This window comes from Neomonachus schauinslandi, chromosome 10 (assembly GCF_002201575.2).
Source record: "Neomonachus schauinslandi chromosome 10, ASM220157v2, whole genome shotgun sequence".
NCBI classification, from domain to species: Eukaryota; Metazoa; Chordata; class Mammalia; order Carnivora; family Phocidae; genus Neomonachus; species Neomonachus schauinslandi.
In genome coordinates this window covers 104,378,056-104,396,381 of record NC_058412.1, presented here as the reverse complement: position 1 = coordinate 104,396,381, position 18,326 = coordinate 104,378,056, and the positions used below count along the sequence as shown (strand labels likewise).

Sequence of the window (18,326 nt, the reverse complement as noted above, 5' to 3'; positions counted from 1 at the left end):
GAAATGGGCAGAAGCCATGAGCAGACATTTTTCCAAAGAAGACATCCAAATGGCCAACAGACACATGAAAAAGTGCTCAACATCGCTCAGCATCAGGGAAATCCAAATCAAAACCTCAATGAGATACATTTATTATTTTTATAGAGAACTGAATAGTTAGAACCTGTCTATTTGCCTGAATGAGATTCCTTCAAAAGCAGATCCCATAGAATACATGAAGATGAATCAATATCAGGATGAAATTTTCTTATTTCTTCCAGTCACTACTTCAACAGTATAACAGACATTTTCAGGGCACTGGTATCCCACCCCCAGAGGTGACCTGCAGGGTTCCCATATAGTCCTGAGAATGCTTTCTGGCCATAATGCAAGAGAGTTAGCACCCCAGGAGACACTCCCCACCAATGACAGATAGGATTTAACAGATCAGTGTTCCTTGGGGAACATTCTTAGGTGTGTTCTTCACAGTCTCTTGGAATGGCCCTGGATGGATTGAGCCTCAGTTGCTCAAAGTGGTAAACCTCCTATTAACACACTGTTTTTGGCTTTCTTTCCTCCCATCTCACTTTACCACTCCTTCATTGCCCTTCCCGTTATCACCTCCAAATTAACCTACTTGCCTCCAGATTGTTCACTCACGTCTGCTTCTGGAGCATCAAGACAAACATCCTATTAGCCAAGCAGGTGTATTGCAACGGGCTCAGATAATGCAACTTCTTGAAACTGACAGCATTTGTCCAGCTCTGTCAAATGTTCCTTGAACATCTCCACATTCCGGGACTAACTCTCTTGTTCCCAGGCATCCGGGCACTTTATTTTAATTCTCTTTTTCTGCTACTTCTGGGGGTAGCAGAAAAAGGCACCTGCATGCCTCCAGGACCCTCTTTCTCTTTCTTTTCTTTCTAGCTTTTGAAAATACATGAAATCACACTCAGCTTGTTTATGGAGAGGAGAAAAACATCAAACAGTTGAATTTTTAATTAAGCACTAGAATGCTATTTTGGACATTCTCTTTGAATTTTATCTCATCTCTGTGGCCATTCCCAAGGGTAACCAAACTTTTAGCCCCATGGATATGTCCATATTCAAGGGGAATAATTTTGGGGATGGTTGCCTTTACATTTTTTCAAACTATTTTTTTAATTTTAGGTTTGAATAGCATGTTAATTTTAGCTCAATCAATTCATGCCTGGCATCTTTGAGCTACTGTATTTTGGATGGAGATGCATAGGCAGGCCAATTCTGTCTTCTTTTTTCCATCAGTAGATTTATTTGTACACTGAGGCTCCCCATGAGTGGAATGGAGGTTGTCTTTACACATTCATCACCACTCTCTCCAAAATAAACATAAATGATCTTGTTATGACAATACCACTGTGAAATCTGAATGACAGTACTCTATCTGCTCTTTTTTCTTTCTAGTATTAGCCCATAGTCATTTTCTTTGTCATAGTCAGTGTGTTTTCCTCTTGCTCCCTCCATCTAAAGGAATAGCTGAAAAATATTCAAGCCCCCCTCATCTTTCACTTAGAGGAAAAAATGCCTAAACAACATCCTCCAAGTCTTCCTCTCTGCATAGGAGAATGTTCACGGCACTGTATTTCAGAGTTGTGGTTCATGCAAAGGGATAGTGTTTTATTTAAAAAGGCTTGATGGCTGTGTCATCTGCCTAAGCTACTGGTACATCCTGAAGAGAATGGCATTCCTCATCACATTCGTTAAAAGGAGAAAGAAACTCTTATTTTATTTTTTTAAGTTTTTATTTAAATTCCAGGTAGTTAACATACAATGTAATATTAGTTTCAGGTGTACAATATAGTGATTCAACAGTTCCATACACCACCAGTGCTCATCATGGCAGGTGCCCTCCTTAATCCCCATCACTTATTTAACCCATTTGCCTCCCCATCTCCCCTCTGGTAATCATCAGTTTGTTCTCTATAGTTCAGAGTCTACTTCTTAGTTTTCCTCCCCTTTTGATCATTTATTTTGTTTCTTAAATTCTACATATGATTGAAATCATATGGTATTTGTCTTTTCCTAACTGATTTATTTCACTAAGCATTATACTCTCTAGCTCCATTCTCATGTCATTGCGAATGGCAAGATTTCATTCTTTTTTATGGCCGAATAATATTCTATTGTGTAGGTATATAACACATCTTCTTTATCCATTCATCAATTGATGGATGCTTGGGCTGTTTCCATAATTTGGCTATTGTAAATAATGCTGCTATAAACATTAGGATGCATGTATCCCTTTGAATTAGTATTTTTTATTATATATATATAATATATATATATTTATACTCTCTATATATTTATACTATACCTAGTAGTGATATATATATATATATATTTATACTATACATATATATATATATATATATATATTTATACTATACCTAGTAGTGAAATTGCTGGATCATAGGGTAGTTTTACTCTTAACTTTTTGAGGAATCTTCATACTGTTTTCAAGAGTGGCTGCACCAGTTTGCATTACCACCAGCAATGCAAAAGTGTTCCTTTTCTCCACATCCTCGCCAACACCAGTTGTTTATGTTGTTGATTTTAGTCATTCTGATGAGTGTGAGGTGATATCATTGTAGTTTTGATTTACATTTCTGTGATGATGAGTGATATTGAGCATCTTTTCATGTGTCCATTGGCTATCTGTGTGTCTTCTTTGGAAAAATGTCTATTCATATCTTCCGTCCATTTTAACTGGATTATTCATTTGGATTATTCATTTGATCCAATAATCAATTGGATTATTCATTCGTTTTATAAGTTCTTCATATATTTTGGATACTAACCCTTTATCAGACATGTCATTTGCAAATATCTAGGAGAGGGAAACTTTTAAAATGAGAAGTGTAAGGATAAGTATTGATACCAAGGGAATTTGTTAATCTATCTTTATTTTTTGAGAAGCAAATATTAATTTCAAGAGCTTGATGGAGAACCATCCTGGATATAAGTTAATATCTTTCCTTTACAACAAAATTTGAATAAAGCATAAAAAGGGTTTGCTCTGCCTTCAAAGAAAAGGTAACTTTATATCTAAAATTTTAGCCATACTTTTCTAAGGTCTCTTAAGTATAACAGGGAATCTGTCACTCTATTTCTATTTTACTGAGTGTTAAATGGGAAGACATCGACATACCTGATCCATTAATGGATTAAAGTTACATCCATATATCTATAATTCAGGTTGAAAATATGGCATAAAATGCTGAGAATAAAATTAACCTAATATACAAATTTGTTCCATAAGCCTAAAACCCTTTAAAGATATATTGCATGGGGATGAGTAAGGTATAGTTTCTGCATCAAAAATTTTCTGGTGTCAAAAATGAAATGTACAGGTCTTGAAAAGGTATTTTATCTTGTGGATATCAAACATACAAATAAAATAGCTTTTCTTTAAAAGTCATATTAAGGAATAAAGGTTAAAATTGGCTTTTTAACTCTTTGAAAAATCATCTTTTGGCTTGTGTTTATCCCTTCTATTAATTTCTAACATTTTAAATGATACAATTACAAGTAATACATACATTACTTTCTTCAGTAGTCTATTATCCCTGGAAATGAGAATTACTAACTTGAGGAACTTTCTTTGCAACAGACATGAAGTAATTTAATCATGAATCCTGATGATTGAAAGAAAGTGAGCTTATTCAGTCTCTATTTTGTAACTCTTAGGGGAATGGAAGTGATCTAGGACTTAACTTGCACGGTGCAGTTAAATTATAGCTGCCAAAATTCGTAGCTGGTCTGGTTAATTCTCACCGTGGAGACATATCTAGGATATTCTCAGGAGAAAGCAGGCCTTGAGTGACAGCTTAGTGAAAATATGAAATTCCAAGTTCATCTCTCCTCTTATTTTTTTCTGAGCTGTGTTCTTTAGTGTTCTTCAATAGAAAAATTGAACATTTTTACAGAATTGTAGAGATAGCTTGTTTTCGTTATAAAAATTTCAAGGGGGGTGCCTGGGTGGTTCAGTTGTGAAGTGTCTGCCTTTGGCTCAGGTCATGATCCCAGGGTCCTGGGATCAAACCCTGCATCGGGGTCCTTGCTCAGCAGGGAGCCTGCTTCTCCCTCTCCCTCTGCCTGCCGCTCCCCCTGCTTGTGCTCTCTCTCTGTCAAATAAATAAATAAAACCCTTAAAAATTTTTCATATATAGCAGCAACCAAGAAATGTGTTTGAGTCTGGTAGTAACCTGAGTAGGTAAATACTTCTCTGAAAACTGGTCAGGAGTTTCAATCAATAAGAAAATCTCAGACAAGGATGCCTGGGTGGCTCAGTCAGATGAGCATCTGACCCCTGATTTCGGCTCAGGTCATGATCTCAGGGCCTGAGACTGAGCCCTGCTTAGGATTCTCTCTCACCCTCTGCCCCTCCCTCACTCATGCATATGTGTGTGTGCTTGCTCTCTCTCCCCCTCCTTTTCTCTCGAAGGAAGAAAGGAAGGAAGGAAGAAAGAAAGGAAGGAAGGAAGGAAGGAAGGAAGGAAGGAAGGAAGGAAGGAAGGAAGGAAGGAAGAAAGAAAGAAAAGAAAAGAAAAAGAAAGAAAGAAAGAAAGAAAGAAAGAAAGAAAGAAAGAAAGAAAAAGAATGAATCTCAGACATAAAATCCTTAGTAGGATAAGTTTTTAGGAGAGGGTGGTTTTCATGCAAATTGTCTGTAGGCTTTTGTTATTGTTACTATTTTAATTTTATTCATTTCTTTTTGAAATGCAGCCACTCATATCTCCAGACCTGAGACTGATGTACCCCAGAAACAACCATTTTTTTAGACGTTTCCATTAAATTCCTTCTACCTATAAGGTCCTCCAAACACTTTGGTGCCTTTGCTGTTTATCCTTCCAGATAATTCCCTCTTTGCTTATTCTCTGAGGGTCTCCTCTGCTGAAAACAACTGCGGGCAACTTTTGGTACTTGAAAGGACAAATATCTTTTTCACTATACCCTTCGTATGTCAACATGCTCAATAATGAGACAAAGGTTTGAAGCCACCCTGTTACCTTGGGATATTGAGTTCAAAATGAGAAAACTCAGAGTATAGGTAAAAAGAAAAGTAATTTCTTAAGGGAGAGAACGCTAACATAACCCAAGCTTGATGTTGATTAAAAAATAAAATATAAAGAAAAGATGTAGTTATAAAAACAAACAAAATGATTAATGGTAAGAAAGACAGTAAAATATAGTTTAAAAATTGGTATGATCGGGGCGCCTGGGTGGCTCAGACGGTTGAGCTTCTGCCTTTGGCTCAGATCATGATCCTGGAGTCTTGGGATTGAGTCCTGCATCGGGCTCCCTGCCCAGCGGGAAGCCTGCTTCTCCCTCTCCCTCTGCCTGCCACTCCCCCTGCTTATGCTCTCTCTCTCTGTCAAATAAATCAAATCTTTAAAAAATAAATTGGTATGATCAATCACTAAAAAAAGACATTAGTAAGGAACTTGTTTATTATATACTTTAAGCAATTTCTCTATTTACTTCCAGAATTACATAATTTTAAAATATTGTGGTTACTATTGAAAGAATATTTCTCAAATCTTACTGTGCCTGCAGTTCATGCTCAATACTCTTTGTTATTATTTATTGTACAACCGTCTCAGATAAAGAGAGACTTATAGAATGGTTTCTCAGATACCTGCTACTCAGATTCAATCATCAGCACCATCATTTTGCTAGTCTGCCTTATCCTCCCAATCCCAGACATTACCTCCAAATACTGCATTCCATACTTCTAATTACATAAAAATCCATTGTTTTTAAAATTATATATAAACAGCCATTAGTGGGAAAATTTTTACAGAGATGCCACAAAGAATTGATCATCTTATAAATTCCTGTTGACCATACCTAACAATATTGTCTTTTTCCAGAATTATTTTCTTTTTTTAAATATTTTATTTATTTATTTATTTGAGAGAGATGGAGAGAGAGAGCATGAGCAAGAGGCAGAGGGAGAGTCAGACTCCCCGCTGAGCAGGGAGCCCGATGAGGGACTCGATCCCAGGACCCTGAGATCATGACCTGAGCCAAAGACAGACACTTAACCAACTGAGCCACCCAAGCACCCCCAGAATTATTTTCTATTCTGGCACCTTCTCTAAGTGCTGTCTACTTGCCTTGCATTCCTATAGCTTAAGGACAACTGAAGTGAACCCCTTGACCCCCACACCTAGTCCATACAGTTCTGAGAGATGGTACTCTTTAATCAATCACTATATAATAAGTGCACAAAAGTGGTTTTTTTATTGTTATGTTGATCACCATACATTACATTATTAATTTTTGATGTAGTGTTCCATGATTCATTGTTTGTGCATAACACCCAGTGCTCCATGCAGAACGTGCCCTCTTTAATACCCATCACCAGGCTAACCCATCCTCCCACTCCCTCCCCTCTAGAACCCTCAGTTTGTTTTTCAGAGTCCATCGTCTCTCATGGTTCTCTCCCCCTCCGATTTCCCCCCCTTCATTCTTCCCCTCCTGCTATCTTTTTTTTTTTAAACATATATTGTATTATGTGTTTCAGAGGTACAGATCTGTGATTCAACAGTCTTGCACAATTCACAGTGCTCACCATAGCACATACCCTCCCCAGTGTCTATCACCCAGCCACCCCATCCTTCCCACCCCCCACCACTTCAGCAATGTCCACAATAGCCAAACTATGGAAAGAGCCAAGATGTCCATCGACAGATGAATGGATAAAGAAGATGTGGGGCGCCTGGGTGGCTCAGTTGGTTAAGCGACTGCCTTCGGCTCAGGTCATGATCCTGGAGTCCCGGGATCGAGTCCCGCATCGGGCTCCCTGCTCAGCAGGGGGTCTGCTTCTCCCTCTGACCCTCCTCCCTCTCATGCTCTCTGTCTCTCATTCTCTCTCTCTCAAATAAATAAATAAAATCTTTAAAAAAAAAAAAGAAGTTGTGGTATATATATACAATGGAATATTATGCAGCCATCAAAAGGAATGAGATCTTGCCATTTGCACAAAAGTGGTTTTAAAAGACATGAGAATTAGTCAGTAAAGTAATACAGACTGAACAGAAAATGTTCTGGTTTTAGGGACTGTGAGCCAGGAACTTCAGATGAAGACCAAATACATATGAAAAAATATATTTTGGTCATCTGAATGACCAAATTTATTTTTCTTATAAATCACAATATTGCAGATAGACTCTGTAATCATTGATTCAAAACTTGTGATTTATAAGTTTCAGATGGTTTCTGAGAATTACCTTTCTCTTCCAAGTATACAAAAAACAATATTAAAAGTATTGATCATTTTCTTTTCTAATCTTGCTTCAAACATATTCAAAAACTGTGATGCAAACCAACAAAGAAAAAAAAAAGTGACAAAAAAACAGACTCTTAAATCCAGAGAACAAGCTGGTAGTAGCCAGCAGGGAGGTGGGTGGGGGGATGAGTGAAATAAGTTAAGGAGGTTAAGTACAATTATAGTGATGAGCACTAAGAAATGTACAGAATTGTTTCATCATTGTATTGTACACATGAAACTAACATAACACTATGTTAATTATACTTGAATTAAAAAATAAATAAAACTTTTTAAAAATCAGGATGCAATTAAACATATCACAGAACAGCTAGAATCATTCTTTATTAGACTTCACAGAAAGTCCATTCTTCCTGAACCTTTTCTTTTAATCTTTCATTAACGCTAGAATGCTAAAAATTTCCCTTTTTTGTTATTGTTTACTTAATAAAATTTTTCCTCTGTTCCTCTCCTTTTCTAGGCCATGCAAACTGATGTTCTTGTGATAACATTTGATCTTTCTAGGAGGCCTGATGTACTTGATAAGTTCCCAACTTGTTAGTGGAGTTGAAGTTTTAGTTATATTGGGCACATCTTTGAGATGGATTTTTCTCTCTTCATAACTTACCTGAAAATGTTCCTCTTAACACAGCCAAACAAGAGAAAGTTTTATTAACTAAGAATTAATGGCACTGAATAAAAGAATTTAGCTGGGAAGGTTTTGTTTATTTTCTTTCTTGTTTTTTTAAGTCCACTTTTTCTTTGTAAGCATGCTGTGAATAAAAGCCTCAGAAAGGAGATCAGAATAACCAAGCCCCATTGGCCCAGCATTTAGCTAAATAAATAAGAATACAAATTTATTCCTTGCTCAGAAGCTGGCTGCAGATTGGATAAGTGATTGATTTGATGTTAATTTTCTGCATGGACCTCTTATTTCCTATGAGAGGAAAATGAATTCAGCCAAGGAGAATGAGTCCTATTTTAAGTCTTACTTTCAATTTGGGAGGTTCGGAAACCTCCCAAATCTAGCAGGACTAGATCTCCAAGGGATCTTCACTTACGGTATCCCAAAGAATGGAACTTGCTCTGAAGACTGCAGAAGTTCTCTCTGTCCAAATCCCAGTATGTTCTGAGGATGGAATTGAAATGAACATATTCATGACAGGTGCTGCCATTTTGCCCAGTCTAACAGCCTATTTCTTTACAACGTAACTCCGTGTTGGAGAAGGTCCAAACTGTGACTCTCAGCCATGTTTCTGCCTCAGCCCTAGATATCATTATCATGTTTTGATTCTACAAGAATCACCTTCTTTATCTTAATGTGTCATGAATTGAGGAGAGAGATGAGATTTTGTATTTCACTATGTGATTCATGGGATGATTGGAGGAAAAAGAGGGAGAATTATGGCACATAAAAATATGCTACTAAAGGACGTGTGACAGAAAGAGCTATTGACTGAGGACCATAATTCTTATTTTTTTCTAGGTTTATTGAGGTATAATTACCATATGATATTGTGTAAGTTTAAGATGTACAACGTGATGATTTGATGCATGCATATATTGCAAGATGATTACCACCACAGCATTAGCCAACACCTCCATCACATCACATAATAACCATTTCTTTCTTGTAGTGAGAACATTTAAGATCTACACTATTAGCATCTTTCCAGTATATAATACAATATTATTAACTTTAATCCTCATGCAGTATATTAGGTCCTTAGAACTTATTCATCTTGTATCTGGAAGTTTGTACTCTTTGGACAAAATCTCCTCATTTTCCCCACACCCCCTGCTCCTGGTATCCACCTCTCCACTCTCGTTTCTCTGAGTTCACCTTTTTTTAAAAATTCTACATGCAGCATTTGTCTTTCTCTGTCTCACTCATTTCACTTCATGTAATTCCATAAGGACCATAAGACTTGAGTAAGAAATTCTCTCTCCATAACCTTTCAGCAAGTTACTTTACCTCTCTGGGCCATGATGGAATTTGGAACCTCAATCATACTGTTTTTTTAGTAAGAATAAAAGGCAATTTTGTTCTGAAGGCTTTCTAGGTCTAATGCTTTTAAAACTATGCTACCATGTTGGAATTTCTAGGTATAGACTAACTTTTTTCAATGTTTATTATCCAGGACCCCAAATTACGTGAACTTTTGGATGTGGGGAACATCGGGCGCCTGGAGCATCGCATGATAACAGTGGTATATGGGCCTGACTTGGTTAACATCTCCCATTTGAATCTCGTGGCTTTCCAAGAAGAAGTGGCCAAGGTACAGTGGATAGAAACTTCTGACGTTTGTCACCTCACTCTGAATCCTTATGACGTTGTACTGATGCCTGCAAAAGATTGAGTTTTTGTCATATTTAACATGTGTTGAAATTACATGTGAAAATAATTCAGCTGCCAAGTAGAAGTGTAATTCAAATGCTTCCAAATAATGGCATCTACTAAGAATTATGGAGATTTTTCATTAGGAATAAGGCATTTGATGTAACTTCTTTGCAGAAGAAAATATAAGTGAAACCATGTTTTATTTCACTTCAACACCTTGTCCTCACACATTTTTTTTTTTAGCCTCATCCCAAACCACTTCTGACCCCATCTCCTTTCCAATCCTCTCCTTGAGAGCAGATATCCTTAACACCTTTTAACTTCTTTTACCCTGTGTAGCCCCTAGCCCACCAGCATGCACATGGTAGCTGCTCAATGAATATGAGCAGAAATAAAACAATTTTAAAACAAAAATTTCAAATAATGACAATAAATAACATTTATTCAGTTATGGATTAGAATAGTAAATTAGACAGGTCCTCTCCATTAAGGACTTGCTAATTTACTATCATAGCATGCCTTTCAGATACATACAGAAGTAACTAGAATACAGGCAAGATTTATCAAACAAGAAGCCATTAATTTCTGGGAACCCTGGACTCCACTTTGATGTTTTCTCTGGGATAATCCAATTGCCATGAAAATCAGAGCACTGAAATGAACATATCAAAAGAAGGGCTTTCTTTTTTTCATGTTTACAGTTCACAGGATACTAATGATGATCCTTACCCTTCATACCTTCCCTTCAAGAATTAAGAATATGAATCAAAGAATACTTTTAAGTCTGTATGTCATATCTGTGCCATTATAGAACTTCTCGTGTCAAGGATCACAACTATGGGGTCATGTCAAGCCAGTCATCATTATGATTTATACATTTTTAACCCTTAGTGGTCTGACATTTCTTTGAGCTACACCAAAAGTAATGACCTGACCTCTAATTCTTTAGTGATTATGGTAGAGGCTTATTTCCAACATTTACATGGCATCAACTTTACTTCTTCCAAAGGAATGAAATGAAATGCCACCAGTTTTAACAGCATGAGGTCTTTAGAAACTATTCTCCAAGACTGTGTTACAGACCTAGTCTATTTTCCCTCTTTAAGAACCAAGTCATTCATTTGCTTCTGTAGTATAACTTACTTTGACCTTTGGATAGACTTCAGTTTTGTGAAACATTCAGTGTGACAGCGTAATACTTGCCTAGCAAGAGTTCTTATTCTGGTGTACTGTTAGTAATCTGTGAGTTGTATATACTTCATTTCTCAGTATATGGATGGATGGTTGGATGGATGGATGAATGAACATGGATAAATAAATAGTAATGATTTGCAAAAATATTTTTAAAATATATTTCCCCAAATACAACCATATTCAGTTTAAAAAATAACCAATTCAGGAGATTCATTAACTCTCAGAAACATTCAGTAAATGACAGTGACTTTCAGGGAGGCTTTTACTAAGAGTGAATATAGAGGGCGCCTGGGTGGCTCAGTCGTTAAGCAACTGCCTTCGGCTCAGCTCATGGTCCCAGGGTCCTGGGATCGAGTCCCACATTGGGTTCCCGGCTCCACGGGAAGCCTGCTTCTCCCTCTCCCACTCCCCCTTGCTTGTGTTCCCTCTCTCACTGTGTCTCTCTCTGTCAAATAAATAAATAAAATCTTTAAAAAAAAAAAAAGAGTGAATATAGATTTTATATTAGAAGCCAATCTACATATCTTATACTGCATTAAACCTTTGTGCAGTTATGTTTAAAACATATTCAATTTCCTCCTCTCTGTGCACTCCTACCCACTAATTTTCTTTGGGGATTTTGATTTCTGAGCCCTGTAATATTCCCCATCAGGACTGCATCTGTAGACATTTTTTTCAGCAGCAACTTGATGTTCCTGGTATAATTAATGAAGCTACAGAATATGTTTTGCATTTCCTGCCTTCCCAGTAGGGTATTTTTTTTCCCCACTGAAATTGCTCAGCCAGAAGGTTAAGATTTGCAAACACCACTTTACTCTGAAAACTTACTTTCCCTCCTTCTAATTGTCAGTATTGTCTCATAACATCACACCTTTTATTTAATCTCTGGGGCCCATTATGTACATGATGTTTTGTGTAGCGGCAACACCAAAGGAGACAACCTCTCTCATTATGTAGAATGCCTGACAGAAACCTGAGCTGCTTCGAAACTCGAATGTCTCCAGAAGAAATTATTTACGAAGGGATTCTGGCTCATTCATTCGTTCAACACATATTTGTCAGTTGCCTTCTCTATGCCAACCACAATTCCAATGTTAGGGATACGACATTCTAGAATGCTGAGAGCCAGCATTCTGGGAGAAATAAACAGATAAATCACAATTATGAAGGAAATATACTGGAGGTTAGATGGAGATCTGTGTGGAAGAATAAAGCAGGAGGAGAGGGCATGAGTGGGGGAGATGTGGGTGTGCAGAGAAGGGAAAAAATCTGAAGGAATTTGCTCAATTACAGCAGTATCATAGATTTCTGAGAAATCCCTTGGATCAATTTTAAAAATTAATCAGAACTAGAACTTGAACTTTCCTAAATATATTATTCCAGATTTGCATGCTTTCTTTCTTACATAAATCACTTGAATTTGAACTTTTTATTTATTCTTTAAGACAAGTGACTCTTAAAAGATTGATAAGGGAGAACACTGTCTTTCAATTTTTCTCTCTGTAGTTGGACTAAAAATATGGTATCTCTTGCAATTATACAACAGTCATAATTTTTGTTATGGAGCTTGACTTTCCAACCACTCTATACCCTAAGTATTAGCTTTCCCTGCTCCCTGGAGGGCACTCCTTTTAATGTGCCAGGGAAATAGATGATTTCACCTTTGCCCTCTGAGTCGCATACTTCTCCCTGCATCCTCTGCTCCCCTAGGGACCAATGGACACATACACGTTTATTACCCCCTGGAACTCCTGGACTTCTGTTCCCCTCCATGGGATGCCTGACCTCTCTTGGGGGCCATGGGGAGGAGGTGAATATCACCACCCTTCCTTTTACTCTTCTACCATTAACTTCCAATAGTTCTCCACTCCCGGCTACCTGACTTGTGCGAAGGTATCAGCAAAGGAAACTAGCCAAGGCAGCAGAAGTTGATTCCTTGTGTTGTGATATGGGCTTCTGAAGGACTTTGACTTTTATTGTGAGGAAGATGGAAGCCATTGAGGGTTTTGAGCAGAGGATGGACACAACCTGACTTAACCCTTTAGTCAATAATAGACCGCCTGGGGAGAGGCAATAATGGAAGCAGGGAGACCAGTGAAACTACTAAAATATTTGAAGTGAGTTGTTAGTGACTTGGACCAACATGGGGCTGCAGAGGAAATGAAAAGGAGTCTATATATATACATATTTGAAAGAAGAATTGAGAGCAGAGGCCTATGAATTGTATGTTGCATGCAAGAAAAAGAGAAGAATCAAGGATGATATTAGAGTTTTGGCCCAAGAGAAATACCACTTACATCTTAGAGAAAATCTAAAGTGTAACACATTTGGGGGTATATAGTAAGGGTTCAGTTTTTTATATTCAGATTGAAATCATTATTAGACACTCAAGTGGATATGTTGAGTTGGATATACGAGCCTGAAGTTGAGTGCCAAATATAATACATTAATTTGAAAGTCATCAGGTTATACATAATATTTAATGAGACTGGATGAGATCAGCCAGGAAATAAGTAGATAGAGAAGATGTCCAAGACCTGAGTCATCACTACTCCAACATGAAGAGATTGAGATAAGAAAGAATCAGAAAAGGAGGCCAGTGAGGAGCAGTGAGGTAGTATGTGTCATTGGAAGCCAGGTGAAGAAAATATTTCAGGGAGAATAAAGTGATCAACAATAGGGTCAAATGCTGCCCAAGATGAAGACCAAGAGCGGACCATTGCATTTAATGACATAGAGGTCATTAGTGACTTTGATTAGAGTAACTTCAGTGGAGTGGTGAAGTCAAAGCCTATTGGAATGGGCTCTGGGGAATACTGACAAGGGAGAAAAAAAGAAGCCGAAAAGTTTGCTCTTTTGGGGGCGCCTGAGTGGCTCAGTCGTTATGTGTCTCCCTTCAGCCCAGGTCATGATCCCAGGGTCCTGGGATCGAGCCCTGCATCAGGCTCCCTGCTCAGTGGGAAGCCTGCTTCTCCCTCTCCCGCTCCCCCTGCTTGTGTTCCCTCTCTTGCTGTCTCTCTCTGTCAGATAAATAAATCAAATCTTTAAAAAAAAAAAAAGATTGCTCTTTTTTAGAAGTTTTGATGTGAAAGACAGCAGACAAATAGGAAGCAAGGTCCAGAAATGGTTTTTAAGATGTGAGAAGCAACAATATACATGTATGCTAATAGGAATGGTCCCATAGAGGGAAAACAATGTGCTGATGTAGGAAAGAAGAATTGCTAGAGCAAGTCTTTGAGTAGGAGATGCAGTAGGATCTCATGCAGAGCTCAGTAAACTACAGCCTAGGGGCTACGTCTGGTCCACCACTGTTTTTATACTTTTATTGGAACACAGCAATGTCCATTTTCACATAGTGTCTATGGCTACCTTCTCTAGACAGAGATGAGTAGTTATGGCATAGACCATATGGACCACAAAGCCTAAAATATTCACTATCCGGTCCTTTATTTAAAAAGTGTATTGACCCTACCCTAGTTCAGAGAAAGAGTAGCTAAGCTCAGACAGGAGCAAGAGCATCTCATCAAGAAGAGAAGGAAGAGTGGAGCATATTTGGTAGTGATGCCAGTAAGGGATACACGTGATGGAGAAAGTTGAAGACATTTTCTGATTGCCTTTACTTTCTCCATGACAAAGGACACAGAAGTCAGCAGCTGAGAGTAAAGATGATCTGAACCCTCAAGTCTTTCTCAGCACCAGTTGGTGCATTTCTTTGAAGGTGACCAGGGACTGCGAAAGACAGATCATTCACATCAGCCCCCCAAATAGTGTTGTTTTGAGCATATTAACCAATTTATCAGATCAATACAGATTCTTCCGTTGGTCAAGGAGCTTGAAGAAAAAGAACAATTGTCTTCTACCTGCCCAATTCCAGGCTCTCTTTTGAATATTCTGTTTTTCTTTGAGGTGAGGGGCTACTCAGAAAAAGACTTCTAGTTGTGAATACTACCCCGTGTAGTCATGCAGCTAAACAGCATTGCAGTCATGTCATAAAGAAGATTGCTCTGAGCCAGGGGCTGTGGTTTACAGGATTGCCTGGTGGTGTTTACCTTCAGGTTGCAGGTATTCAGTGTGTAACTGTTGGTAGATCGCTCTTCACTGAGAGAACCTCAGCAAGGAAAGAAATCTGTCTCATAGTTAACGAAGAGGATTCCCAGGGTGCAAAGACAGCATGTCTTCGCCCTGGGTTCTGGTCCCTTTCCATGGCTGATCCCTAGAAGCTCACGCCCTCCCTCAACCTCCCCAACTCCTATCTCCAGTCTTTGTTCAATGCAATATATTAGCAGCATACCCTACCACCCTAAGAAAGAGGATTGGAGATTCAGGCTCTGATATTCAGTCCTAAGTAGTCTGACACTCTGATAGGCCCTCTGGGTGGACATATTGTTGAACCACTGCCTAGTTTGGCAAATTTCCATCCAGGTGTTGCTCCAGTGTACTAAGATGCAGTGGACTGAAACAACAAGGATCCAGTGGGTTAAGAATGAGATGCCTGGGGCGCCTGGGTGGCTCAGTTGGTTAAGCGACTGCCTTTGGCTCAGGTCATGATCCTGGAGTCCCGGGATCGAGTCCCGCGTCGGGCTCCCTGCTCGGCAGGGAGTCTGCTTCTCCCTCTGACCCTCCTCCCTCTCATGCTCTCTGTCTCTCATTCTCTCTGTCTCAAATAAATAAATAAAATCTTAAAAAAAAAAAAAAAAAGAATGAGATGCCTGATGACAGAATTTTGCAGGGGAGATTTTGTGTTCATTTCTCTGCACAAGGTTTGGCAGATGCCATTGCTTTCCATCCTTAATTCTTTATACACTAAATTCTCTGAAACATGTTTAAATAGGAAAAACATGCAATTTAGCAGGAACTTAGCCAGATTGTTTTTTAACTTTTCACTGAAAAGCACTGATTATGACTATTTTGAAGATTTTTTTAAAAGATTTTATTTATTTATTTGACAGAGAGAGACAAAGCGAGAGAAGGAACGCAAGCAGGGGGAGTGGGAGAGGGAGAAGCAGGCTTCCCTCAGAGCAGGGAGCCCAATGCGGGGCCTGATCCCAGGACCTTGGGATCATGACCTGAGCTGAAGGCAGACACTTAAAGACTGAGCCACACAGGTGCCCCAATATAACTTGATAAATTTTTGAAAAGACAACACACCCATGTAAATAGCACCCAGATCAAGAAATGGGGCATCACCAGCACTCCAGTGTCTACCCTACTAACATAACCGTAATTTTTTTATTAGAGAGAGAGAGCATGAGCAGGGAGAGGAAGAAGCAGACGCCCTGCTGAGCAGGGAGCCCCATGTGGGACTTGATCTCAGGACCCTGAGATCATAACCTGAGCCGAAGGCAGACACTTAATGGACTGAGCCACCCAAGGGCCCCTAACACACCCCTATTTTGACCTCCAACTTTATAGATTCGTTTTACCTGTTTTTATAATCTCTGTAAATGGAATCAGGAAACATGTTTTGTTTCTGGTCTGACAACATTATTATTATTATTCAACATTATATTTATGAAATCCTTCTGTATTTTTTACATGTGGTTATAATTTAGTTCATTCTCTTAATATTATACCATAATTTATTTATCTATTCTACAGTTGATGAACATTCAGGCAATTTCCAGTTTAGGACTATTATAAGTAGTGTTGCTATAAACATATGCCTTTCTGTGAGATATGTGTTGCTGATCATAGATCTTAATATGTTCAGTTTTCAGAGATAATGGTACTTTACCAAACTGTTTGAGCCAATTGGTATTTTAAACAGTAATTCACACATGCAAAAATAATGTTTAATAATGGATGTCTCTATGTTAATTTATTACATTTTGATGTCATAGAATAATGAGCTTTCCAAAGATATGCACTAGAAAGTGAACATCAGCCTTGAATGGCTGTTATTTTAGACTTTTCAGGGAGCCTCGGCCATGTCTGCAGCTATGAATGTCATAGAAAATATAGTTCACTCATTTTGAGAGTATGACCTGGGATTCCCTGGCAATTTTCCTTTCTTGCTTACCCACCATCCAAATAACGTGCAAGGTCTCTGAATTTCCTAACTAGCTCTCACATTTCTTTCCTTATCCCTCTTCCCCCTGCTATGTTATTCAAATTCTTGACAGGTCTCACCTATAGGCACCTTCTACCTACTTTCTTAGAACCCTCTCTTTGCTCTCCAACTATATGTGCCCATCTGCATAAGAATGATCTTAAAAAAAAAAAAAAAACTCAAACCTGATCATGCTTGAAATCTTTTTCACTGCTTATTACCTACAAAATGAAGTTTTCTGTCTTCATTCATTTAGTGACCAAATATTTATTGAAGGCCTAGTATGTAGCAAGCATCTCGGTGGACACTGGGGATTGATTAGTGACCAAAACAAACAGCCCATGCAGTTGCTGATAACTCACCACTTGGACCCTTGTACCATTCTGCTCCAGTAGCTCCTAACTACTTGTGATTCTTTCTGCCTTTATAATTTTAATTTTGGTGCCTTCAGAATTGTGTGCCTTGCTAGACTTCCCTTCTCCATTTCGTCCACCAGGAGAACTTCCAAGCCTCCTTAGGGACTCAGCTTAAATACAACTCATCCATCTCCCCCTCCATCCCATGATCTCCATGAGTAATGGAGTTTCCTTCTATGCTCTTTGGTGAACCCCATGGATATTTTCTGTGTCATTTATCACACTGTAATTATCTGTCAGTGTATCTGAACCCTACCTGGGATTTATGAGCTGCTTAAAGTCAGAAACAATAGCTTACTCATTTCTATGTTCCCAGGATCTAGCTTAGTGTATAGTAAGCACTCAGTACATGTGTGTTTGAGGAAACAAAAAAGGAAAGAGGGGGAGAGAAAGGGGAGAAGGGGATTTTGAGCCCTTGAAAACAATTGACAGATCATGAAAAATTTTAAGCCATGGGGACTTGGAACACATGTACTCTGATCTTCTCATTTTTTAGAGTTGAAGAAATTGAGGCTCCTTAGCTGGTTGCTCCACGCCCTTTCTTCCCAGCACAGATCTCTCTCCACGGTTTGCCAAGGTTTTCAGTAGGAGTAAGGGTTGGCACTAAACACAGTGGCTTCCATTCTGTTCATCTTTCCCAAACTCAACCTTGTTCCTGCTCATGGAGTCATGGTCCCTATCACCCTCCCACACCCACCAGTTACAATGGCTTTGAAGAGCCAAATAATTGAGGCCTTTTAGGTGAAGGGCATGAGAGAAGGTGTAATGGGGGGGTGCTTTTTTTTTTTAAGAAAAAAGAAATCATTGTCTACAAAATGAAATTGGAAAAGAGAAGAGAAAGAGGAACCAGTGAAAGGATCTGCCACAGCCACCACTAGCTGTTCCTGATCTAGAACTTGATGAACTTGATTCATCAAAAACTGGGAATTCTCTTAGACATTCCTCCAAATTAACAGTGTATTTAAAACTGACCTTAAGAGACATGAGGTTCATATATATATATATATATATATATATATATATATATATATATAT

At 38.5% G+C, this 18,326-nt stretch overlaps 1 protein-coding gene across 1 annotated transcript in view; it reads left to right on the top strand.

The window, feature by feature from the left end:
- Positions 1-18,326, top strand: part of PLCB1 (phospholipase C beta 1) — a 679,194-nt gene that overhangs the window by 425,700 nt on the left and 235,168 nt on the right. The window contains exon 4 of the mRNA XM_021688914.1: positions 9,433-9,570. Within this exon, the coding sequence (XP_021544589.1) occupies positions 9,433-9,570 (138 nt within the window). The remainder of the gene's footprint in view (positions 1-9,432; positions 9,571-18,326) is intronic.